Source organism: Ciona intestinalis, chromosome 12 (assembly GCF_000224145.3).
Source record: "Ciona intestinalis chromosome 12, KH, whole genome shotgun sequence".
NCBI classification, from domain to species: Eukaryota; Metazoa; Chordata; class Ascidiacea; order Phlebobranchia; family Cionidae; genus Ciona; species Ciona intestinalis.
In genome coordinates this window covers 3,891,046-3,915,879 of record NC_020177.2, presented here as the reverse complement: position 1 = coordinate 3,915,879, position 24,834 = coordinate 3,891,046, and the positions used below count along the sequence as shown (strand labels likewise).

Below are 24,834 nucleotides of genomic sequence, written 5' to 3'. Positions count from 1 at the left end.
AAAAGAAATATATGAGGAATAAAAGATGGCTTTTTTATTCCTCATATATTTCGTTTATTTAAATCGATGGTAATCACCTGTCGGATGTTGCGATCCACCTCCATTAATCTTCCTCTTATCTGATCCGATCTTGGAGGTTGATCCGGAGGTTGCTGCTCCGTAGATTCAGACTCCTCCTGTTGGACTCGCTGAAGTTGAGCTTGGAGCTGTTGGGCCTCGTGTCGAAAAGCCTGGGTAGGAAAATAAAGATAAATAACTTATTGTTTTACTTCTGCTAAAAGGAATAACAAAATGACCAACACAGGTTTTCAAGCCTAACTAATTTATAAACAGATAAAGGTGGCTGTACACAGTATCCGGAATTTGTCCCTTTTGTCTGTTTTGTCCGGATTTCTTGTCTGTTTTGTCCGGGACTCGGTAATGGGTTTGCATACGACTTCGCATGCCGGATACAGTGTACAGCGACCTTAAGACAGGTTATTTTTTCTGCGATTCTAATATCTCACAAACCTGTAACCGTTGTTGTAGATGCTGTTGTTGGTTGGGATGCATTCCAGGTTGGCCAGGGTAAGGGTGACGTTGACCCGGTCCCATGTACCCACGTGGACCCATGGGTGCACCAGATTGTGAGTAAGGGGGTCGAACATGAGGACCTTGAGGGTAGGGGCCTGTCTGAGGTTGGGGTCCGTATCCGTATGGATGGGGTCCATGCGGGGGCTGGTGGGGGTGATGAGGTGGGTATTGGTGCTGGGGGTGAAGTCCAGGGTAATGGGGGCCACGAACCATGGGGTTCTCATGGGGGTGCATGCTCGTTGGAACACCAGGTGGGGCACCAGAGTGGGGTAAACGAGGAGGCATTCCCTAATGTAAAAATTATTAGTTTATTTCAACGAAATAAATGATAAGTTGGTATATATATTTAATTTTGAGTGGAACAAATTATATATATATGTGAAGTTGTTATGGAGTTTCACCTACCTGTACAGAATGTGAATGAACCGGCCTGAATTGGTTTGAATGGCTGGAGTAAGATGGATCACTTGGGTGAACTTGCATGGGACGCACAGGGTGACCAGTTGATGTGGTGGGTGCCATTCCTGGTCTGTAAGCACCTTGGACTTGGGGTGACTGCGGAAATGGGGGTGCTGCACTTGTGGGGGCAGGGGGGAAGGTTACAGTTTGTGGTGGGAAAATAGCGTTTTGGTGTAAGTTGGATGTCTTTGGTTCCGCTGTAGGGCTTGATATTGGCACGGGTTCTGGTCCTGAGAAGGAAGGAGTTGTTTGTTGCTTTACCGGTGATAGTGATGTTGCAGCCTGTTCCATGTTATGCTGGTTGTTTGGTATGGGTTCGGTTGCATTCAATGGTGCAGTGCTGCCAATTGCAGTGATGCCAGGAGCAGCTTCTTGTTCTGCAGTTTGAGGTGGAGGCTCCACTGCTACAGTGTTTTCACTTTGGTTTTCAGAGAGGGGAGCTTCTTTTTCTACAGGTTCATTTGTTTCTGATGTGGCAACACTGGCGTTATCAGTTGGTGGATTATCAGATACAGCGGCCTCACTGTCAGCTTGCTGATCTGGCTCAGAAATTGCAGTTTCTGCTTGATTTGGTGGCTGAGGTGCTGAATCTAATGTTGCCGGCTCAATTGGTGGATTCTCTACCACAGGAAGTTTGGGTTCTGGTATAACTTGCTGGGTTGCTGTGGCAGGGGTGGGCTCTGGTATGTCCAATGGTTTGGCTTCAGTGTTAGCTGGTGGTTCTGAAGGAGCTACTTCTTGCAGTTGCTGCATGAAACTACCACTTGTGTCTAATGGATCACCTAGTATACTTTCTAAATTAAAGTCATTATCAAATTCAGAGTTTTGAGCAGGCCCAGGTTGCGAAGGAGGTGCTATTGTTGAGGGAACAGGTAGAGTCCCATTTGTGACGGAGTTGGTTCTTTCTATGTGTGCCTGGTTTGGCGGTGGAGAAACTAAGACTTGTTGGAAGCCATACTGACTTTGGGATGTTGCATTCACACTTGTAGGTGGGGGTTGTGGGCCTGCTGTGTTGTAGACTTGGTGTGGTTGAGAATAACGTTGCTGTTGGGGTTGTCCCGGCATCATCTGTCTCGGCATGCGCATGGGGCTTTGTTGGGACTGAGAAGTGGGCATTCTGGGACCTGGGTGACGTGGTCCCTGCCAGGTACCATGTGGGTAACGCCCAGTTGGTCCGTAGTACCCATGCTGTTGCTGCTGCTGTTGCATTGATACATCGCCATTGTAAGAAGCATGCATGCGTGGCATTTGTGGGTGAGAAACAGGTGTGGGACCTTGATTTGATGGGGGTGGGGGTGACATCATGTGAGTTGGACTTTTAAACCCTCTCATGCCTTGATCTGCATGGGGGGTTGGGGTTTTTGATGGGGTAACATTCGGCCTAAAGTTTGGGGTAACTGGTCCGGCATTAGCATACTGCTGGTTCATTGTCTGTTTAGGGGAGTAGCTGGGTAACCTACCTCCAATGGGAGACATAGGACCTTGTGGGTGAATGTGGGGTGATGCTTGTGGGGCGGGGTATTGATGTGGGGTAGTCCTTGATGATGGCATTTGAGGGGAAACTGGGGGTAAATTGGTTCCTTGTCGGCTTGTGTTACGCATGGGTGACAGGGGACTGCCTTGGCGTGGTGACATTGCTTGCTGAAGAGGGTGGGTTGGAGCACCCATCATCTGTATCAATGAAGTGTTTAAGTGCCTGGATTTTGACAAAATAATACCACATTTTTTTCTATTCTCCGTGGATGAGGTTCTTGTTAAGGACATGGGATTTAGGCCAGGCGTTGCCTGTTACCTCAACACCCAGAAAACTTATATTAAAACAATATTCCTACCTGAGACGACTGGTTTGGGTGGGTATGTGCGCTACTGGGCCCCATTTTTGGTCGATATTGTACACCAGGTGCACCACCCTGCATGGTGGGTTGACCTTGCTGCTGCATTTGCTGTTGTTGTTGCATTGCCTGTTGCTGCTGCATGGACAACTGTACGCCAGAATCGTCGTACTGCCCGGCAGTGCCACCAGGGTGTTTTTGACCTGAATTTGGTGGATTTATTGAGAAAGAAATTGATAGAATATAATATATAAATGTATATAAAAAGATAGATAATAAAAAATTAGAATGGTGCTCTTTCTATAAAAAAAATAGGCCATAACTATTACTACTATGTAATCCATGTTGGTGCACTAAATTTTTTAGGTGTTTTCTTCTGAAATTTACATATGTTTTAAATTTAGAAAATACACTGAAAGTTTGAAACCATCAATTTCTGACATTGAAGTAGAAATACTTAGTATGGCACTCTAGTTGAAAGAGATAGTAGATTCACAATCATTCTTTCCAAACATTTACTTTAAACACACAGGCATATTAAGGCTGACCAGATTAGGTATTGATTATATATTTGATATTCTGCTACCTGACATGATTTGAGTGGTGCTGGGCCTTTGTAGGGAACTATACATTGAAGTGTGAGGAACGCCTGGAACTCGCTGTGGGGTTTGCCCGGGATATTGGGGCATGTACATGGATGTGGGACCTGGGGTGGTCGGGGGAGCCGTGTTCATGCCTGAACATGGAGGTTGTATAAGATATCTTGGAAGATAATTAAAGTAAAATAACTACTTGAGTGAAAGAGACGGTTTCTTTAATATACTAACAATGACAAAGCCAAGGGGCTAATTATATATGACAGTGAGTACAGGCACTAAACTTTTTAAAATGCAGGGGAAACAGGAATAATTAGATACACATTCCTATGAAACAAATCTCATATATTATATATATTGGTTCACATGGGTAATTGTTAGGTAGTTTAAATATTCCGAGGTAGGCCTGTGAGCTGTCTAACTTACCAAATCGGGTTTGGCACATATTACTGTGATAAACACCTTTTAGCAAGCTGTAATTATACTTTGTCGAGTGTTTTAAAAGTTAACTCATATCCTAGCTTTACTACCTTCCGGTAAATTTGAATATGCAAACTGTATAGAACATACATGAACAAACCATTCGTTAAGCATATTGTAGAAAAAATAAACCTATTTAAATCAATAATTCAGGGATAAACATACCAGGTCGCATTTGGTATTGAGCCCCCGCGGATCGCTGCTGCTGGTATGAGGGCATTCCACCACCAGGAGGAGCTGTTTCGGCACCAGGATAATTGGAGGAGGGCTGTGTCGTAGTGAGACATGATCAGAACAAGGAACGCAACAATTAGCAAGCCGTTTACACGTCAAAGCATGAATTAATTATGCCAACTAACTTGGAATAATAGATTGTACGGCAGTTTTAAATGCAGAACACATGGAAACAACCAGATTATTTATAAACATTGCATATACTTTTGTTCTTAAAGTTATTATATATATATATACAGGCTTGGAAGTTGGTGGCTTACTAAAAAGTGCGTCAGCAACCACTTGCCAATGGTTTTTGTTCGCAATATTGCTGAATGCTGATGGTGGTAGTATCGATCAGAAACATAGATCTAGTTAAAGTAAGCACAAAATGCACCGACCATCATTATATAAAACTTGTATCAGAGTATAACAAGTTGCCTAAGTAACAAATTTTCAAGAAATTTTTAGCGTATGTTAAAAAAACAGATATCTTACCTGCCCTGTCAACGATAATCGATTGTGGGCTTGTAAACCAGTCGACTGTTCCCCTGATTGTCCACCACTCATCCCAGGACCTGACATGAACTGTGAGCCGTTATACATCGTACCTGCAAAAAATAGTTTCAAGAGTTTATAAATGCATCAAGTCGGGAAGCTCCCTATGAATTATTCAGAATTGTAACCCATGGAATATTAGAATGGTGAATTAAGACTGCAATTATAAACACACCGATTGTGTCGCTTGAACCATAGACCTGCAGCATCTCACCAGAGGGTTTCCCGCCTGGCCAGTTGTGGCTGGCTGCCGTTGCTTGCTGAAAACGATACTGCTGTGCGGATATGCTGTCTGATGTAGATAAGTCTCCAGTGCCACCGGGTAAGTAACCACGTGGTTGATTGGCACCTGATGATGGGTAAATATGACTCGATGGCACTCCAGTGCTCATGCTGGATGGTAGAGGTTGATACGCAGAGTTCCCGGCCCCGATTCCAATCATTTTACTCTGTGGGTATCCATAAGGATCATTCCCATAAGCCCCAGGTTGGCCTCCAGGGTAGCCTTGAGATCCCCCAGGGTACCCTGCATTTTGAAACCTGTGCATGTCTGACATCTGTGCACCTGGAACAGCGCTGGTAGGCTGCCCCGCAACCTGCATTCTTGGTTGCCCCGGTTGTCCAGGTAGAGGCATGCCACGACCGGCGTAGCTGGGGTTGTAGTCCTGTCCGGTTGGCATTCCACTGCCGTTATACTGACTTGGCAAATTTCCACGGAACATTTCCCAGTTTGGGTGATATCAACACAAATTGCCTAGTTAAAACATCTCTTCATTATTGCTACACAAACTATGAACTGCCGTGTATCTAACAACGGCCAGTACTTTGTGTAGAATTTCACTAAAGGGTCAAAAGAAAACCAGTTATAAAAGTAAACTTAAAAATCAATTTGTATTTAGCTATTAGTAGTAAAGAATAAAAATACATTAAATATATACAAATATGCCTATACCACTTTATCAAATAAATGTTTCATGAATAGCTTGTAATAAATGCCAAGAACACCTTAAAATTGTAATATCTTTACATAACAGCGTTACTGAATTGATAATTTAGTTGTAAAATTAAAAAAATCTGTAAAACTTAGAGTACAAAACAGACATAAACTACAATAGGAATAATGTTCTGTATAGTTAGGACAATATAATTTAACACTAAAACTGTTTAAAATAGTCATATATACATATATACCATATATATATATATGAACTAACTTTAAAATATTTTGTGTAAAGTGCTAGGAATAGTACAGTAAACTAAAAAACTACTCAGCCTTTGCCTAAGTCCTGACCAAAACAACGGACAGAGGATTACTACAAGCTCTAGATTCTTAGCAATAACGTAATAAATAATATTTAAACGTTTTAAAACGATTTTAGAAATATTTTACATTAATAGTTTAAAATAAATTCGGTAGCGCTAGTCCAATTTAACGTAAATTCCACGCGGGAAAAGGCGGAGAAGTTCGTTAAAACGTTTCAGTTATGACCAAATAAACGACCAATAAGTGTAAAATCCATGCACAAATACATTTTCATTTTATACGCCACGCATTAAAGAAGCAAGATGGCGGCCATAATTACGAAAGAGAACAATGACGCGAGACTGCCTGAACAGTCCGAAGCGCAAAAACACGAAATCACACTGCGCGTGTACCTTTAAAACTGCCGCGGTACCCCAACGATACTGTCCTTGCTATTCGACGAATTCTTCTAAATAACCCTAACGATATTATATTCATTACAATGCTTGAGAACGTGCGCATTTACCTGGCTAAAGCACGAGACAGATCGTGCTAACATAGAATAAGTTGACTTTGATCAAACGCTTTTCGTACAAATTTGTGCCCCGTTTTGCCTTGTATAATATCATGAACGAGTAGAGTGGAGACGCCAGCCAATCAGATCACGCGCTCGCCGAGATATCTCCCCGGATGAGACTGACCTGATCTCGCAAAGAATTTAAATATTAAAGAAACACGTTGCATGCTCACACAGGAGTAAGAAAACGAACGCTAATCTCCCGCCGTTTTGTTTCTTTTTTCTCCTTGCTCTTCTTCTAACCTCGCAAGTTATCTTTACATTTGACCGGCTAGACTCGCTTGTGACGTACTTTCTCTCTTTTGTTCTCCTTCTTTTTACAATTCTCTCTCCCTCATTCACATAACTACGTCACGCAACAGGCATGAGCCCTTCTCCCAAAAACACATGGCCACATTTTTAAACAGAAATTCGATGATATTACGGCCGCGCATTGGCAATCAACCAGAAATTCAAAAGGAAATTATGTAACATTCGTTTCAGTTTCGCTTTCAATCTTACAATTCCTCAAACTTACTTCTTCAGACTATTGTGTAGCACCGGCCTGACTGCGCAAGACCGAAATGGTTTACAATGCCCTTATATTCAGACTAGTGGATCTAACATTATGCGAAGTGGGTCAACCGTTGTAACGAGCAATTTTAACGCCACTACTTCCCTATTAAGCTAGAATACAATATCTTGCAGGCAAAAACAAACAAGAGCTTCCCCAACTAATTTTGTCAGAAAATTATTAACCAGGACAGACAAAATATAAGAAAACATAATGAGTTATGTGCAACATTTTCATCATAAATAAATTTATTTCGCCAAAATTTTGGAGCACAAAGAAAGGGGGAATTGTAGAAAGAGTCAAAACACACAGGATAAGTTCCTTAAACTATGACATCACAATGTATGTTATGACATCACAGATCAGTGCGAATTCCGAACCCAGGACCAGTAGGAGGTTCTGTGAGGGATGTGAGACCTCCTAGTGGTTCGCAGGCAAACCTTTCACTTCTGGGAATAAAAAAACATTTGATTACATTATTGTATTTAACAAAGCAGAAATGAAAATATGAATTTATAAATAGATTCTACAAACACTTCTCGTGCTAAAAATGGCATCTCTGGAAAAAAGAGGTGAATTTCTACTTCGGCTTCACACGAATGTCCTACTTAAACTTATAAAGTTATGATATAGGTTATGATTGGGCCCTTACCCTTATTCACAATTATATGATGATTCGATATATATATGATGATGTCTCCTGCAAGCCTATTTTAAACAACCACTGTATGGTGATTGGTGGCAAAATAAACACAATCAACATAAAGATTACCTTAAATTAAATAAATACTTTACAAAACATACCTTGGACCAGGTTTTGGTTCTCTTCCATTGGTAAGGTCATCCAATATTTCCTCCATGTCAGATGGTTTTAAATCTTCCTAAAAAAACATTTGCATAAAAAATAGTCAAGTTTACATTTCTATCTTATATAAGTTGTATTAACAGTAAATTTTCCCCTTTAATGTACTACAACTACAGTAGTAAGTAAATTTCAATATTTTTTCTTACATAATACATGTCATTTATTTGTATCATCGGAGCATTGACGCAAGCACCCAAGCATTCCGCCTCCATGAGTGTAAACAAGCCATCTTTGGTGGTCTCTCCAACTTTTATTCCCAATTTCTTTTGAATTACTTCAAGGATTCCATCAGAGCCACACAGCATACATGGAGTAGTTGTGCATAGTTGAAGATGGTATTTACCAATTGGGTTCCTGAATAAACACATTTTGATGGTGAATTGGTAAGGTATTTACAAATTCATAATTTTTTCTGCATTTTATTAGTAAATTGATGCACAGGATTTGTAACTTCAATACAAATAAACCAGTTTCAAGAAATATTGTTATAAATGTGGTTTCCAATAACACTTTCATGCCCATGTTTGTTGGCGGTCATGCTATAGTAAACACCATAAATATTGTATGACTACAACTTACCCCAGCAGTATTCACAATGAATACACCTTACCTGTTGTACATGGTGTAGAATGTAGCAACTTCATAAACACGCATAGGTGGGACATCTAACAACTCTGCTACTTTGTTCATCGCAGATATTGGGAGCCAACCATGTTGACGTTGGGCTAGATCCAAGATGGGCATGACAGCTGCTACTTTGTGGCCTTCGGGGTAGTTTGCCTTTATTGCCTCTATTCTCTGTTTCAATATTATTTTATTAGAAGGTTTGCAATACATAAACACAATATACCTTAAATGGATGAAGGTAACTTATTGCTGGGGTAAAGAACACTTGTTATACCATAGGTGTTTTGAATCATACACCCTGTGCTTATTAGTTATTACTTATGGTTTAGACTTTGGATGCTACTTTGTTATGTGATTCCTTTTTGGTTCTTTAAGGTATGGCTGACATTTTAAACAACCCGTAAGAAACCACTGGGTTGGACAAATGGCCATAAGGTGTATTTCAAAGTCCAGACACATAGCCATCTCATACTTCATAATTTTTCTTGGTAAAATCAAATGGAGTGTTAGCGTTGTTTTCAGGAGTATCAACATGGTTAAAAATTGCACCACTGTTCGCTGCAGTAGATCGGTGTAACAAACGTGAATTTTGTCTTGCCTGGGTAATGGGAAAAAGTTAAAAAGTAAAATATATTCAATTTTATACATCATTATAAGAAACAGGGTGCAAAAAAAGCTCTTATGTAATATAGTTTACAAAAGTTATTGATGTTAAATTTTTGAGACAGTCATAATTTAAAACATTATTTAACCTACACAAAAAAATATGTGAAACAATGTATAGTTCATGAAATAATAATTTTAGTATGGTAAGTTATAGAAAAAAGTTAAGACAATAGTCTAGCTGATGATATTCAAAGTAAAATTAACTCACCACAGATGATAAAGCTTGTCTTAAGGACGACAACATCTTCGATTGAAACAGTATTATCCAGTAGACCTAATTTATTTATATGAATGTAATTTAGTCGGTCATTTCAAACACCTTTCGAAAAAAAAACACTAATAATAACTTGCGTCTGGATAATAGAACATATTAGTAACTGCAGGAGCAGAACTGGACAGTCCAAACGGGTCAAATACTTTAACACATCTAATCGTCTTTTACATTATCGCGAATGCTGCATCACTTTTTTGCTGAACTTTAATATTTCTATGGTAGTAAATATTATATGGGATCTCTGTGCTCGGGTTAAAGCTGAGGTCGATGCCCGGTGGATTCATGTGGCAGATGCGCTGCTATGGATACGATCGATTTAAAAGAATTGCTCAACTGGAATGTGGAAGAAATCGAGCGTAAAGTAAACATTGAAGTGAAGAAAACAATCGACAATCTAGTATGGACCAAAGGTATTCTTGAGTTAAACCATGAATGTACAAACTTCATTAACGTAAACACAAAAGCGTTGACGACGACGCGGCGATGCTTTTCTTTATCCAATGTAAAAACTTCTCACATTACTGATTCTGAACTGCTCTTGTTCTAGTTGTTGCGATTGGAGACTCGGGCACAGGAAAAACTTGCTTAATAAAGAATTTTTGTGAGAGCCGTTTCTCACCGACGTACCATGCAACTGTTGGCGTGGACTACGGATTTAAAGTGCAAGAAGTTAAAGGCGTGCCGCTCAGGGTACGTGTTAACTGTAGTAAAAGTAAATACAAGTAAAAGATTTAAACGTAGGTTCATATGTGGGATCTTTCGGGCGACGATCATTACTTCGAAGTGAGAAAAGAATTGCTCGATGATATAGACGCTTGCTTTTTGGTTTATGACGTCACCTCTCGACAATCGTTTTTAAATCTTGGTAAGCACAGAATGTTTACTAATGTGCGTTGAATGTTAACTGCAATATTATAGAGAAATGGATCCACGAATTAGGCAAACGTCGACCAAATGCAGCGATCGTGTTAGCTGGGAACAAGTCAGACATTCGAACGAATGTGGGTAGCGAGTAGGAATAGCTCCCTAAAATTAAACCCAGTAACAGTTCAAATCTCCATATCCTAGAAAAACTGTGTCCCGTTATACGAAGCTAAGAAATGGGCCAACGAACGTAAAATGAAGCATTTTGATACTTCAGCAAAGACCGGGGAAGGAGTACAGGCCATGTTTGCAACCATCCTAGGAGCAGTTGTTGAACGAAACCAGTCACAGGATCGGCCGGAGTGATGGGTTTACAGACTCGCTGGCAAAACAAAGCGTACCATCACTGAGCAGTATCAAACTGTTCGGCCTTCGGTGGTCCAATGTAACTACCGAACTGCATTCTGGTTAACTACTTCAACAAAAAGAACTAAAAATTAACAGAACGGCTACAACTAAAAATTACTTTTATATTGGTCTAACTAACTACTTTAACAAATATAATTAAAAACAAACATAATTAACAGCTACAAGTTTGGGGCAAAGCACAATTTATTTGCACCTTCACCTCAATTTTGAGATAACAACAACAAAATGAAAAAACAAAATAGCTTTTCAATAATGTAAGAACGGACAAAATGCGAAAATAAACAAGTGGCAGGCAAATGAACACGATTTTCAGCCTTCGATATTTAGGATATAATAAAAGAAATGCTGTCGTGCTTTTTAAGTCAACCGCACTGTACAAAAGGTTTCCTCTTATTTAACTTCATAGCGGAAAGGTAGTTGGAATGTCCGACGTCGCACAGAAGACGAGGTTTTGGCTGAAAAATAAAATCATTTTAGTCAAAGCGCCAACTTAATTAGAAGTACTTATGCTGAAAGCAAACTGCCAAAGTTAAAATTTGAATTATTTTTTCTAAATTTGGGAGGCTCCAGTTAAGAACTTTACCGAACAAAGATTACTAAACAAAATCAAGTTAAACAAGAACTACCAGAACCTGTAAATCCAATACTACTGAACAAGCAACAACTAACCTGACAACAATTTACCAACTAACTGACTTTTGTGAAGATATTATTGAATAAACAAGACCATGAGAAACAACCACAACCACAACCACCTTAGGAACCTCCATTGTTAAAAAAAACTTAGACAGAAAGCTTTCAGAGTCACATAGCTCACTATAAAAGCGTTTTGAGATAAATGTTCATTTTAAAAAGGGACCAAGTACTAAAAGCTCGTCAGGAAGATAAGTTTACTTCACACAAGCTTTTTATCTGAGCGAGCAGAGATGATTATGTGTTTGGGAAGGGCTGGTTTTACAACCAAGTTCTGGTAAACTTGATTACCCAAATTGTGTTCCATCCGAGGTGAAATACCTTGATCTCAAGCTCCAACGTTGCATCTTCCGAAGGAAAATTGACCAGAAACTTGGTATTGGGGGTTTTTGGTTTGGGTTAAGGTGGCCACTGTGCTGTGCACTCTTATTTTACAAATTACTAAACTAGAAGCTATCAGCAGACTTTACTTTACTGAGAAATCACAAAGACTAGCTTATGTCTCAATATTTGCTTGAATAATATTGACTTATACTGAACGTGGCCACCTTGGTTGTGATTTAGCTTTTAGCGTTAGCAATTATTAACAGTTTTAAGTAGAATTCAGCTAGTGTTGTGTGTTTATGTGTGTGTGACGTATGTTGGTGCATGTTTGTGTAGCATCAAGGCAGCTCTTGGCTTCCCCCCTGCCGAGCTACTTTCATGCTGTTGGGAAAAAGAGAGAATATCCTTCAGATGTGCAATTAGCAGCAAACCACCACCAACTTAAGTTACACACCACTCTCACACAGGTGTAATGAACCATGCATTAAAAATGTACTGGTTTGCGTTTCAATACATTGTGTTTACTGTAAACAAAACCGGGACAATGTTTACGAACTGTATCTTATATAACCAGTGTCAACATTTAGACAAGTGAAGAATAGATTTGTTCTTAATTAAAATTCAGTAAACCATAAATAATAAAACCAACCAAGAATCAACGTGGAGATCATCAGTAACTGATGTTCTTGTAAAGTAAAGTTCAAACTACTCACCATATAGCACTAGTAGTTATGAAATCCCTGGTAGGCTCCGTGGAAATGACCACGGCTACCATACCAGCTAGTATGGTTTGAAGGAGTTCTGGTGTCCCATTCCCCTTCTCTGTGCCTTCCCGAACCCCCCCGACCCTGAACAATAAAGGAAAGTTTAAAATCAATGAAAATTAATATAACCCTGAAATAAAATGGGTGTTATGAACTTAACAAGTTAAAGTAATTTTAATCAAATTGTTTCAAGCTTTTATTTAAATTTTATTAGTGTTTGGCTCATAGCGATGCGGTTGTTATCGTCATGACTCAATAGTCATCAGACAGGGATAACTTTTTCATAATCACAGCCAAATAACCAATTGTTCTTTAAACGCTTGAAATAATTTGTGTAAACAAACAAAAGAAGAATAATAGAAAGTGTGGCGGCTCACTTTCGATGTCTTACCTCCGCCGTAACCCCCCTGATGAAATCCGCCATAATTACCATACCCCCCTGGCCCATAATGTCCTCCATAACCACCGTAAGCCCCATACCCGTCGTAACCCATCCCACCACCATACCCATAACCTGTAGAGCAAAATATATTGTGAGAAACGGAACTAACTCCACATTGAAATGCACCATCTTACCTCCTCCGTAACCCCCATGGCCACCCCAACCACCTGCAATAAGAATTTTTTTAGAAACTTAATTAATTTAACAAAAACAGTCCAGCCAACTAATACAATTAGGCACATAGCGATGCGGTTGTTATCGTCACTTTATTCAGACAGTGATAACTTCTCATAATCACAGCCGGAATAAAACATTAAAGAAAGTTTGAACCCACCTCTACCCATTCCAAAGCCTCCTCTACCCCCACCACGTCCAGATCTTTCCACCTGGGGTTGTGCTTCTTTTACATCAATCTGAAACAAACACAAAATTTGTTAGCTATATTAAAATCTAAAACAAACAAATTTTCATAGAAAACTTAGAGAATTTCAGTAAACACTTGGTGGCACACACCTTGGAACCTTCCAATTCCTGGGTTTTTGATGCAGTGGCAAGCTTAATGCAACCATCTTTCTTGTAGGTAATGAAACAGAAGCCACGGTTTTTTCCAGTGTTCTTGTCAACAGGTCGCTCAAATTCTTCAATCTGTAATAGAATAACAAAATTTTAAAAAAGAAATAAAACAAGAACCATTAAGACACCAATTTTATGGCACAGGAAGTTTCCCATACCTCTCCATACTGAGTGAAGTATTCTTTGACCACATCGTTTTCAGTGTCTGGGTTGATTCCACCAACAAACAACTTTCCATCTCTTCTTTGAGCTTGGGCTTTTTTCGGATCAATTTTGCGGCCATCAAGATAATGGTTCTCGGACTCCAGTACCTTTGAAAAGAATCAAACAATCATGTTTATACATCACAAACCAAACTTAAAAATGTTTTTTTTAAATACAAGCATCACCAACCTTCTTCACTGTTTCTGCATCATCGAACAAAACGAAGCCGAAACCACGAGAGCGTTCAGTCTTGCTGTCCTTCTTGATTGTGCAGTCTTTAACAACCCCAAATTTGGAAAAGTACTCTCTCAAGCCAACTGCAAATAAAAATCTTAAATTGTAAAACCAGATAATTCTTTACAGATTTTAAAACATGTAAAGATAAGCTCATAGCGAAGCTACATAAAAGTTTCTTCATTAATTCAGAGAATAGTAATAATCATTGCTGGTTTTTGATTAAAAACATCAAATATAAGAAGATCTATACCTGTTTCAGTATCCCATGATAAACCACCAACGAACATTTTCCTGTAATGTGAGAAAAATTAAAATTAATACTTTTATAGTAAAAGGACTTTTAAATTAATGTAAAACATATGAAGAGTTGGGCTCAGGATTATTTTTATCAACACAAAGCTAACAACAGCTCACTGACAGCAGGCACTGCCACTGTTGTAGCGTCAGTCGCAAATTACGAACATCATGGCACCGAAAACTGTTTTAATAGAACTATTATTTAACATAATAAACAGTAAGAAATTAAGCAAGGTTAACTTACAATTCATTATCTTCTGTTGCATTTATCAAGGACCCTTCCTCTTCATGCTTTTCTTTATCATCTGCATCGCCTTCACCACCTTCAGTATTTTCCTCGTTCACTTGTTCGGCTGCTTGTGCACATTCGCCATCGGTCCCGTTTTCAGCGGCCGCTTCTGCAGTAGCTTCCTCTTTAATTTCGGGTTCAGTACTTGGCTCTTCTTTAACGGCATCTGGTTCTTGGGCAGCAACCGCTTCATCTGTGGCTGCCTCTGTGGATTGCTCCGCTTCTCCTGACTGCTGTGGTTCCTGTTCAGGCTCGGCTTCGATAGTTTGCTGCATAGGGTCGTCGTTGCCGTTTTCCGCCATTGTAAAAACTTCGTTAAAATTAGTACGTAGTAAACGTCGATTCGTGCTTTATCGACGTGATTTCGGTAACTGTTCCGTAGGATACAAACCACTACCGTAGAACACTAGCTTATTTTACTCGCCACGTGGCAAAATGCAGTAAAAAGAGACAAAAAACTACCTTCGAATCTGTTTCCGAAATGAAGCAGTTTAGTAACCGTCCATGTGATAGAGCCACGCCATTTCACCACGTGATCGAATAGCGCGGTCTTATTGGTCGCGGCGTTTCCGCGCATGCGCACAAAGAGTACGCTTTGTTTGCAGCTAATGAAAAAAGGATTTTTTCTATTTGACCGCGTGGTACCGTTGATTCGGCGGGAAATAGGGTTTAGCAGCGAATTTGAATAGAGTATCTGTTTACTTTCCGCTTAAATCTCACTGCAGGGACAAAGGTATACAATTATAGCTCTAGACTATGATTAAATGGTATTATATCTGTACGGCTCTAAACGCAGCTGTTGTCCAAAACATATTTAACACCTGTTATACCGCACCGAAACAAAACACGCAATTTTCTGTCAACACGGTTCTAATATCTTGCCCTCACATAAGAACCTAATTTCCACTCAACCATGCATAGTACATTTAAAATTTCAAATCCACACGTAACAATTTCTTCTTTATTTTAACAAGATTAATTTTAAAGCAGCTATAAACAAGTACAAAGCACAAACTCATTACACCTCAGTTTTTGAACTACGCCATTAAATAATACATTATTTTTGCTACGGGACAACTGTGTAAGGCGCAAGTTGAAATTACCAGAACTTTAGATGAAAAGTGTGGAATACGGTAAACAGTTTAAGAAATAAGAATGAAATGATTGTGCTTGCTGAAAAGTTCAATTCAGTGGCCAGTGAATTTATGCGCGGCCATTTTTTTCTATTCGGAGCTTATAATAGTTCGGAAAAAGGAAATATACATTAATGTATTAGTTCATAGAAACTACTGTTATTAGTTGGAATGCATAGTCGAAAGTGTAACCCCTCGAAATTGTACTCCAGATAGAAATATGTTTGATTTCTTTCCAATAATATGGTTACTTCATAAAATTTAGACGCTGGGACAAAAGTGTTGTTGATATGTAGTAAAAGCAGAGGAATATACGCACATAAATCTGTAGCAATTTTTATAAAAAGGTGGTGGCATCTACATCAGCAAGTATGCCTTCACACACTCTCTTATAAACAAAGGCATCTCCCTTAAGTCGCTTCCGACGAACTCCACACAGCTCTGTGCCGACCCCTGACCCCGAAAATGACGAGCGGCCGATCACATGACACACCTCAAGCTCAAAATCAAGAACAACTTTCCCAAAATCATCTTTTGTTTGGCAACGTATCACATACCTACAAAGATGATACAAATGATTGCACAAAAAGGCATATATAAAGTTGGCAATTATTCTTAATTCGGACAAAAGCATGGCCTTGAGTAATGATTATGTAGTCAAATCTTTCGTACTACTCTGTTAGGAAGGAAATAATTCAGGATAAAAATCTAAAAATACTATTAATATAAAACTGCTATGTACTACAGCCAAGTACTATATAATTTTCATTGATTAAAATTTAAGAAAAACATGCAATAAAAGTTGTTATTGTAAGTTAAACTAACCCATTCTCTTTAAACTCCATATGTTTTGTTGGAACAATCCTTTTCAGCTCATGCAGTAGCAATCCAGGATCACATCGATTAATGTTGGACATGTTATAAGAGGCCTGGAAATAAAGTAATGATTATATAAAGTTAAAAATGGAATATTTAAACCGCTCATCAGCAAAATTTTTGCCACAAAAGCCAAAATACAAGTATAATATGTCACGTAGCAATACTATTTATCCTTACTTTCATCTTCCTAGGCCCCGCATCCGATCCCAACCTCTTCCTTCCTGGAGTGAGGATCATCTTCATTTTGTCCAACCCTCGCTCAAAACTTCCAAACATCCGATTCTTCTTCTGTTTGCTCGGAGTAAGAGGTTCAAAGTGAGCCGTGTGAAGAGCATCATCCACTGATTTGCATCTAAAGGCAAAAAGGATTTATTTAAAATTGGAGAGAATATGGGAAAAGATGGGAAAAAAAACAAAAAAAAACAGAAATCAAAAGTGAATAAAAGTCTAAAAGTTTATAGTGGAGTCTATGTCACAATTGTGTTTTGTTTATATTTTAAACTAAGGGGGTGGGATCTATTGTTTGTGTGGGGGTTGGGAATCTTGGGTTCTATGTTTGTGTGGTCTATTAGCAATATATTCCTCGGTTTCTATTAGCAATATATTCCTCGGTTTCTATTAGAAATATATTCCTCGGTTTCTATTAGCAATATATTTCTCGGTTTTGAATAGACCTTGTATTGTAAGTTTAAGTGTGTTATCTGTTGTAAAAACTTAAGACAGAAAGTCAGAATATCATAAAGTTACGTCACTTTAAAAATGCTGCGTGACAATCCATATATAAAGTTGTTTTAAACCAATGCAAAAACACTAAACGTTAAGCAGCTTCATCAACCACAAAAGAGATAACTTAAAATTGAAAAAGCAGTAACTTAGGATATTCATAAATATTCTTTCCATACACACTATCAAAAATTGAAGCTTAAATGTTTAAGCAACAAGCAGTATAAACACCATGCATTGTATTTGACATTCATAAAAGCAATCAACTTCTACAGTCTGCAAGTCACAAAAGAGAAGGAAAATGAGATAAAAACCAACTCATGATAAAAATGGGCATTCAAGCAGTGTTGCCCATTCAAAAGACAAACCTGTGTCGCGTAAGTTTGTTAATCAGTTTCAAAGGTGAGGGAGGACAGCGCCCCGCAACACTGGGCAAAGATTCAATTTTTACCCTGATTTTAATTTCAATTTGTTTTAAATAGTGACACCAATGCATTTTAGAGATTTTTTTTAAATATTAAATTTTAGAAATAAAAGTATGTATAAACAAAAATACCTAAGATTTTTTATTAAAGCTAAAGTAATTGGTATTTTAGTAAAGAAAATAGAAAAACGAAATTTTAAACAAAACAACCGACTCACTTTCTGTCTGGGCTCAAAGGATTTGCTTGAAGATCAAAGTTTGCCATCTCTATATTTAATGACTTTCTATAGTCCTCTGTAATCAAGAAATAAAACTAATTTATTTGCAACAAGAAAAGTACGCAACTGGACTACCAAAATGTAATGAATATCAAATAGTTTGTTTGCTTAATGTAAGAAACCACAAAACTATATGCTTAATACTGATACCATTAACAGTGTAGGTGTCATTAGGCAAGACACTTAATGGACAATACTCTAAGCCCATGGTGAGCAATAAGGGCGTGCCACTGCAGAACCTCACCCATATGGAATAAAATCGATTATTCGATTGATCTAAATAAATTTCACAATACTATTCTTACCATTGTTCCACTGAGGAGGTGACATTGATGAAACTGGAGGAGTTTTTGATCGTTTTGTTCGTCTGCGGTCGACCGTGTTAGTTTGTATTGAAGTATTGTCACTTGTTCGAAAAGCGGTTCTAAAAATAATCTTTGGTCAAAAAATCATTTTTTTTAATAATGTTTGCCCCCCCCCCAAAAAAATATATACATCAGTTTTTAAATTGTTTCAGTTGTTAGACAAGTTGCATAAGATGTAACTCCAAAATTAGACACCACTTCTTGCATAAAATGTAACTATTTATTATAAACTGGGAAAACAAACTGTAAAAATTAAATACACAGGGGCAAGTGCTTCAATTTTATACTATAAAACTTTGGTAGTAAGTTCACTCAGTTAAAATATTCCTGGCTTACTTTCTGTTAATGATTACTGAAGGTGTTGCAATAGCAGTTGCAACTCCCTGGAGTCTTTTAGGAAGTTGAGGGGTTAGGAAGTTTTCCTTTAAACTATCATCAACTGATTTTGTTCGTCTGTATAAAAAAGAAATATTAACTAAAATTAGCAGTAGGCATAGGTGCATAAAAGTAGCATGCAATCCAAACTACTTTTAAAATTAATGTTAAACCTATGTTGCACCAACAGCCACTTATTTTTTATGTCCTCAAGTTCTACCCTTTTTACAAATGACATTTTTTTTAAATAAAACTATTTCTGGTTTTACAAGAATAAACAAAAAATTACCTTCTACTAGTACAAGGTGATTGTTCCATCACGAGCCTTGAGCTTTGTTCCCCATTCTGGTCTTCCAGCGCCTCTAGTGACCAAACATCACCATCTAGTGTGTCACCGTCGCTGTCACGACGATAATAATTTTTCCGACTCATTGGTTCGGAGGGTGGAGGTCCATATAAGGACTGGTAATAGAAATATAAAATATGAACAATTTCGGGAATGGATTAAGTGCTGCGAAAATTGTAATTGACAAAACTAGGCAAACGAGTTTTAACTGTGACGTAAAACATACATACAACTACATCTAGCAAATCTATTATTTGTCCATTTGAGTCTGTGTCTAGGGTACAATCAATGTTTTTCAAAGTTAAGTTAACACCACAAGAAGTTGCAAACCAGGTAAAGGTTAGTGTACCTTAGACACATTATCTCTATGGTTTCTTGACAATGGTTGCCTTGTTTTCTTCCCAGGTCGGGGGGTACGAGCTTTACCTTGGTCAGGCCCTCTGTTAAAATTTTTTTTTTTTTAAATGGAGGTAAAATTTTAAACGGAAATAATTTTTTTAATGAGACAAAAAAGTAATAAGATAAAGGTAATTTTTTTTCGTTTTAAGAAAACTAGTTTTGACAAAAAGTAGAAAATGTCACCTCGTTACAGCAACCACTGGGTGGGGTTGTGAGTCTAAAGTCATCTGAAGTCGAACAGGTCTTCCGGAGGTCTTTTTCTTCAGGAGGAGGAAGTAAGCAGCAGTGAGGTAATCGTAGTTCCACTGTAAAGAGGAATATACCATAGTCTAATGCAAGGATTCCCAAACTGGGGGTCACTGAGAATTTCACACAACAAATTGCATGTACATAAAGTATACTATTGACTGAAAGGTCAAGGAAATTTTCAAGAGATTTAAAATAGTGTGAGCAAAATTTTTTAGAAAATTCTGGTTAGAGCAGTGAAACAATAGTTCATAGTGTAGAAGAAGCAGACATTCACGCCTTTAAGTTATGTAATTAAAAAATAAAAATTGCAATTTGAGGTAAATACAGATATTGGTATGGAAGTAATTAAACAACAGCATAAGCAACCAACCTTTTCAAGTTCAGCTTTCATGGTTTCACGTGATACTTTCCTGTGAACACTCATCTCTGTCACGACATCTTCATCCAATACTGACATCTGTAAATCATGTGAAAATTCATATAAAAAATTTAAATTTTTTTTGTTGTTCAACATGTGAAAAATTCAAATTCATGGACAAAATTTATGTGAAAAATTTGGGAATATTTTGTAGCTTAAAATCAGGTCATTAATTTATAGGCAAAACCTTGATATTGTGGCTTTATACACACTGTGCTATAACAGATTTACCAGACATCTTAAAACCCACATAATTAATGATATTTGAATATCAAGTACACATACAATACCCAACCAAGGTACCTGATGTTTTGAATGCCACTCCACAGGCACTCCAATATCATTGGTTATCCAACTATGATTCAGCAATTTGTCAACAGTGATTCGGCGTTTTGGATCAACTTGAAGTAGTTGCTTGAGCAGAATAAGGCTGTCGGGGCTCAGCCAATCAGGAGTGTCATATTTTCCCGCCTGAAATTCAAATCAATTGAATTATTTAACCTTAGGATTTCAAGTACATCGGTGAAATTTAAAAAAATATACACTGTATGTAATATGTATTACAATGCAAAAATAAAGCATGTATTCTGAGAGACAGCAAATTTTAAATAAAAAAGGATTGCGTTTATATGTATTTTTGTAACAAATTAACAACGTAATGAGCCAACTCTGGCCTAAATTTCATGACCCATATCATGTATTGCTGAAGGATCTCACCCATATAGAATAGAATAATGTAGACAACTTAAAAATACCTTTATTTTCCTGTACAGCATCCCAATGTTATCATCATCAAAAGGAAGGAAGCCATTAAGTAAAGCATATAGCAATACACCCATGCTCCATAAATCTGCCTCACTACCCATGTATGATCTAAATAAAAACAAACGATCTTGGAATTAATAATGCCAATGAAAGTGTTGCATTTCATTGCATTTGAATATATATATATATAAATATATATATATATATATATATATATATTAAAAAAAAATATATTGGTAACAAAAAATTAAACATGAGTTTTGCTAGTGTTGATTCTATTGTAAATAAACAAGCCAGTATTCTTACCATTTACCAATTAAAACTAATTATACGGCTGATAATTTGGAGAACATTTAGTTTTAACAGTGAGTATATATTACCATGTTACATTTGTTTATTTATATATATATTTTATTTCTTAAGAAAACGTCAACAAATTAAAATTTGACGCAACACATATGTCATTTTTCAATCACAATGAGCAGTATGACATCATTTGACATAAATGTGTTGCAAAATTACAGAGAACTACACGTAATGAAGAAACTGCCTTTGTACGTACTTATGTTTCCTGATAATCTGCATGCAACAGCAGTCATTTAATGTCAATGATGATTCTTACCACTAAAATTTAACATTTTTCCAACAGTTACTCCCTCAGAATCATACTAAGAAGTTAAATCCCAGTCACAAAAAATAGTTTAGTGTAATAAAAATATTAATTTAGCCAATGAAAAACAGCCTTGCTATGGCAGGATAAATAGGTGGCAGTCTTTCATTTATGCTTATACATTTAAGTAATCTACTAATTTGCGTGTTAGGTTAATGGGTCAACTCTGAGCTAATTACTAGCTCCTCCAACAAGGACTTCACCCAAAAACTCAAAAAGAATACATTAATAAACATAAAAACAAGAGACAGACACATTAGAGCATCACTAATTTTGAGACACAACAAGAGACAGACACATTAGAGCATCACTAAGGTTGGTTGAGTTAAAATATAAGTCCTTACTTTCCAGCTATGAGTTCGGGAGCAGCATAAGCAGGACTTCCACAGCAAGTATAAAGATGATCGCTCATTCCTCCTTTAGGTTTCGCACACAAACCAAAGTCAATCAACTTTAAATTTTGTTCATCATCTATTAACAGGTTTTCCTGGCAAAAATAACAACATTAATCATTTAGGTTATGAAAAAACAACATTGATCTAGCAAAGCAAACCAAAAGAATATATATATATATATATACAATATTTCTATTATATATATATCCAATTTTCAAGAAAAAATGGTTTTGAAAACAATATTAAAACAATAATCAGTGAAAAAGAGTGTGGTTGCTACAGCTAGCAGACCATCAATAAGCCATCTGTATTATTCAGATTCAAATTTTACAGTCGTACAAGTGTCACTTACTGGTTTAAGATCCCGATGTGCATAACCAAGATTATGCATGTACGCGACAGCAGACACGATTTGGCGAAAGAAGGTTCTTGATTCACCTTCACTCAGTCGATCACGTTGAACAATGTAATCAAACAATTCACCTCCAGAACAATACTGTGAATAACAGAGTTTAATATAACTAGAAATTTTCGATGACTAGGCTACTGGTTTTTCATAACTCAATTTAGGAATAGTATCTTGAATCTATAGTGATGTAAAAAATCATACTCACTAATAGGAAGACTATCATTAAATAAATGGAAAAACTTAAATAACAAAATAACACTAATTAACACATGTCATTGACACATTATACTTTTCTTATGATACATATGCCTTACTAAATAGAAAGAGAAGGTTGTAGCACTAAAACAAAATTCATAAAGGATAAAACAGCTTTAGAGGATATAAATACCTCCAAAATCATAAATATTTTTCTTGATGTCTCTATAACTTGGTATAATCGACAAATATGATGATGATGCAGATTTTTCATCGCTTCGATTTCAGTTTTTACTCTTGGTAAGTCGCTCTGAAATACAAAACATATTATAAGTTAAATATATTGAAACACCAATGTAATATGAACAGAAAACTGTTGTATGAAAAGTATTATATATATATATATAATAATATATAGGTGGATTAACATTATTTGCGGTTACTTTTTATATAAACATCATGATTCTAACACCACTAATGATGGTTTAAGTATTAAACCAAAATGTTTGAAAATGAAGACAATTGTGTTCTATGTAAACGTATACGCTGCCATGTTTAGGTTTAATAAAATTTACCCCTAATGCAGCTTTGTCCATAATCTTGATGGCAACTATCTCCCCAGTAGGCAGGTGTACAGCTCTCTTCACTTTAGCGAAACCACCAGACCCAACTGTTTCTTTAATCCGATAATGGCGAGCAACCTCGCTGTACTCTTCCACCACCATTTTTGTTCCCAAGAGCTACTTACAAACAATTACAAAACTGATATTTTTTTAGTAGCCTATTTCATATATGAATATTCAGTAAAAATAGTAATGTCAAACTAAACAAACATAACATCAATGGCGTACACTCTGCATAATATATATATATACATATATAAATCTACTTATCCATATGTTGTCTTTGTAAGAAAAAAATAACAAGTTTATAAACTTAGCAAGTATTCTATACATCCTGAACATCCACAATCAAAATATATAACGAATGCAGTAATTAACATCGCAATAAAATCAAAATCTTTCATTTTACTTTTATAGTAGTGGCTAATACTACACCTCATATAACTGGAAAGGAAATAACTAGATACTAAACCCGTACAGCACTGTCCTAAGCTCAAAACATCTGTAAATAAATCTCCAATCGAGTGGAACGTGTTTTCGAATCCGCGCTCGATTTGGTTCATTGCGGATAGAGACGACTGTGACGTAAAGGAATCGCGACAGTGCGTCATGACTCATGAGACACAACAACTTTTGCTGTTATAAAATTGAAGGGGAAGCTCACTGCTGTTGCCTTAATTGGAAATTTTACGCCTTCCGTTAAAATACATACTATTCTCATCACTTAATTTAGTGATTGGTAATAGTCACCTTTTTGTAAATGTGTTACAATCAGTGACACACTACATGCGAGGCGTTCTAAAACCTAAATAGAAGCAAAAATACTTATTTAATAGGCTACACAGTACATACACACTGTTTATAATGTATCTGCCCACTCTATAAATTGTCGATTGTAGATCAACGAAAGGCCTACATGTATCTCACGCTTGGTCAGAATTTGACTTTAATGGATGAATGACTACAACTGTTTATGTAAACGACTATAGTTATCTAAATAGAGAACACTTAAACTTTGTAAGATAAACCAACACGCTATACAATGTTAGCTATATATATTTATGCTCAATTAAAACTGCTTACACTGTCGCTTTTACTTCCTATACACGAAAGCGTCATGCTCGAATTAAAGACGCATATAAACAGTAAATACGTATGCAATGATCACGCGGGTCGAATTGACGTAATGTTATCTCTTTCAATTGCATCAAAAGTATTCACATGGGAACGCAACGTGGCTAAACTAGTTGCCATTTGTAATTCTTATATTATAGGAATGATTTGTATGAGGCGCGGTTAAAGTTTTATACTTGCTGTCGTGATATTGCGTTCTATTTTAATAAGTGAGTCACTTTATTCTTTATTGGATAGTTATGTTATTTTTAACGTGGTAGTGGGAACTTTATAAATATCATCTCAATTAGCTTAGTTACGTGGATGATACTATAGTGTTTATATACGGACTCTGGCTATTACGCTTCGCTTTTTAAGTTTTTTATCTCACGGGTTTATTACTTCGTGCCAGCTTACGAGTTACCGAGTTACCATGTATGTTA

General features: G+C 37.1%; 5 protein-coding genes and 1 non-coding gene across 19 annotated transcripts in view; 1 reads left to right on the top strand and 5 right to left on the bottom strand.

The window, feature by feature from the left end:
- Positions 1-5,547, bottom strand: part of LOC100185023 (chromodomain-helicase-DNA-binding protein 7) — a 31,130-nt gene extending 25,583 nt beyond the window's left edge. For 4 of the 5 annotated variants that reach the window (XM_018814347.2, XM_018814342.2, XM_018814344.2 and 1 more), the window contains exons 1-8: positions 4,887-5,547; positions 4,652-4,764; positions 4,106-4,208; positions 3,451-3,600; positions 2,865-3,067; positions 979-2,703; positions 511-861; positions 78-230 (exon numbers count right to left, since the gene is read on the bottom strand). In XM_018814347.2, coding sequence (XP_018669892.1) covers positions 78-230; positions 511-861; positions 979-2,703; positions 2,865-3,067; positions 3,451-3,600; positions 4,106-4,208; positions 4,652-4,764; positions 4,887-5,433 — 3,345 coding nt within the window. In that variant the 5' untranslated portion in view covers positions 5,434-5,547. The remainder of the gene's footprint in view (positions 1-77; positions 231-510; positions 862-978; positions 2,704-2,864; positions 3,068-3,450; positions 3,601-4,105; positions 4,209-4,651; positions 4,765-4,886) is intronic. The other variant, XM_018814346.2, reaches the window with a different exon arrangement.
- A 1,767-nt stretch (positions 5,548-7,314) lies between these two features.
- On the bottom strand, positions 7,315-9,673 carry LOC100182655 (NADH dehydrogenase [ubiquinone] flavoprotein 2, mitochondrial-like). Its single transcript, XM_002128462.4, has 6 exons — positions 9,451-9,673; positions 9,049-9,174; positions 8,560-8,747; positions 8,096-8,303; positions 7,889-7,965; positions 7,315-7,533 (listed from the first exon to the last, which is right to left on the bottom strand). Exons 1-6 carry the CDS (start codon positions 9,484-9,486, stop codon positions 7,440-7,442), a joined length of 729 nt encoding a protein of 242 aa, XP_002128498.1. The 5' UTR covers positions 9,487-9,673; the 3' UTR covers positions 7,315-7,439.
- A 95-nt stretch (positions 9,674-9,768) lies between these two features.
- On the top strand, positions 9,769-11,136 carry LOC100182652 (dnaJ homolog subfamily C member 27-like). 2 transcript variants are annotated; one of them, XM_002128395.4, is made up of 5 exons: positions 9,769-9,926; positions 10,064-10,206; positions 10,258-10,381; positions 10,435-10,517; positions 10,585-11,136. In XM_002128395.4, the coding sequence occupies exons 1-5, from the start codon at positions 9,818-9,820 to the stop codon at positions 10,744-10,746; spliced, it is 621 nt and encodes a 206-aa protein (XP_002128431.1). In that variant the 5' UTR covers positions 9,769-9,817; the 3' UTR covers positions 10,747-11,136. The 2 variants fall into 2 exon arrangements, with proteins under 2 accessions (XP_002128431.1, XP_026692767.1); XM_026836966.1 differs by having other exon boundaries at positions 10,565-11,136.
- Positions 10,975-15,146, bottom strand: LOC100185025 (heterogeneous nuclear ribonucleoprotein D-like). Of its 7 annotated transcripts, none has more exons than XM_026836960.1 (11): positions 14,588-15,146; positions 14,297-14,337; positions 13,999-14,126; positions 13,764-13,916; positions 13,546-13,677; positions 13,367-13,445; positions 13,167-13,199; positions 12,968-13,104; positions 12,540-12,674; positions 11,794-12,207; positions 10,975-11,264 (listed from the first exon to the last, which is right to left on the bottom strand). In XM_026836960.1, exons 1-9 carry the CDS (start codon positions 14,932-14,934, stop codon positions 12,549-12,551), a joined length of 1,176 nt encoding a protein of 391 aa, XP_026692761.1. In that variant the 5' UTR covers positions 14,935-15,146; the 3' UTR covers positions 10,975-11,264; positions 11,794-12,207; positions 12,540-12,548. The 7 variants fall into 7 exon arrangements, with proteins under 7 accessions (XP_026692761.1, XP_026692762.1, XP_026692764.1 ...); XM_026836961.1 differs by having other exon boundaries at positions 11,824-12,207; XM_026836963.1 differs by having other exon boundaries at positions 12,982-13,104; positions 14,588-15,145.
- Positions 14,417-14,517, bottom strand: LOC113474803. The gene has a single exon (XR_003396492.1). It is a non-coding gene; the product is annotated as a small nucleolar RNA SNORD16 (small nucleolar RNA).
- A 427-nt stretch (positions 15,147-15,573) lies between the features above and the next one.
- Positions 15,574-23,498, bottom strand: LOC100180308 (maternal embryonic leucine zipper kinase). 3 transcript variants are annotated; one of them, XM_018814355.2, is made up of 17 exons: positions 23,231-23,498; positions 22,849-22,965; positions 22,404-22,547; positions 22,001-22,143; positions 20,977-21,094; positions 20,525-20,692; positions 20,174-20,260; positions 19,738-19,859; positions 19,505-19,595; positions 19,099-19,271; positions 18,771-18,887; positions 18,375-18,493; positions 18,010-18,085; positions 17,736-17,819; positions 16,822-16,996; positions 16,591-16,694; positions 15,574-16,322 (listed from the first exon to the last, which is right to left on the bottom strand). In XM_018814355.2, the coding sequence occupies exons 1-17, from the start codon at positions 23,378-23,380 to the stop codon at positions 16,103-16,105; spliced, it is 2,208 nt and encodes a 735-aa protein (XP_018669900.1). In that variant the 5' UTR covers positions 23,381-23,498; the 3' UTR covers positions 15,574-16,102. The 3 variants fall into 3 exon arrangements, with proteins under 3 accessions (XP_018669900.1, XP_026692760.1, XP_018669901.1); XM_026836959.1 differs by having other exon boundaries at positions 17,736-17,795; XM_018814356.2 differs by lacking the exon at positions 17,736-17,819.
- Positions 23,499-24,834: the final 1,336 nt, after the last annotated feature.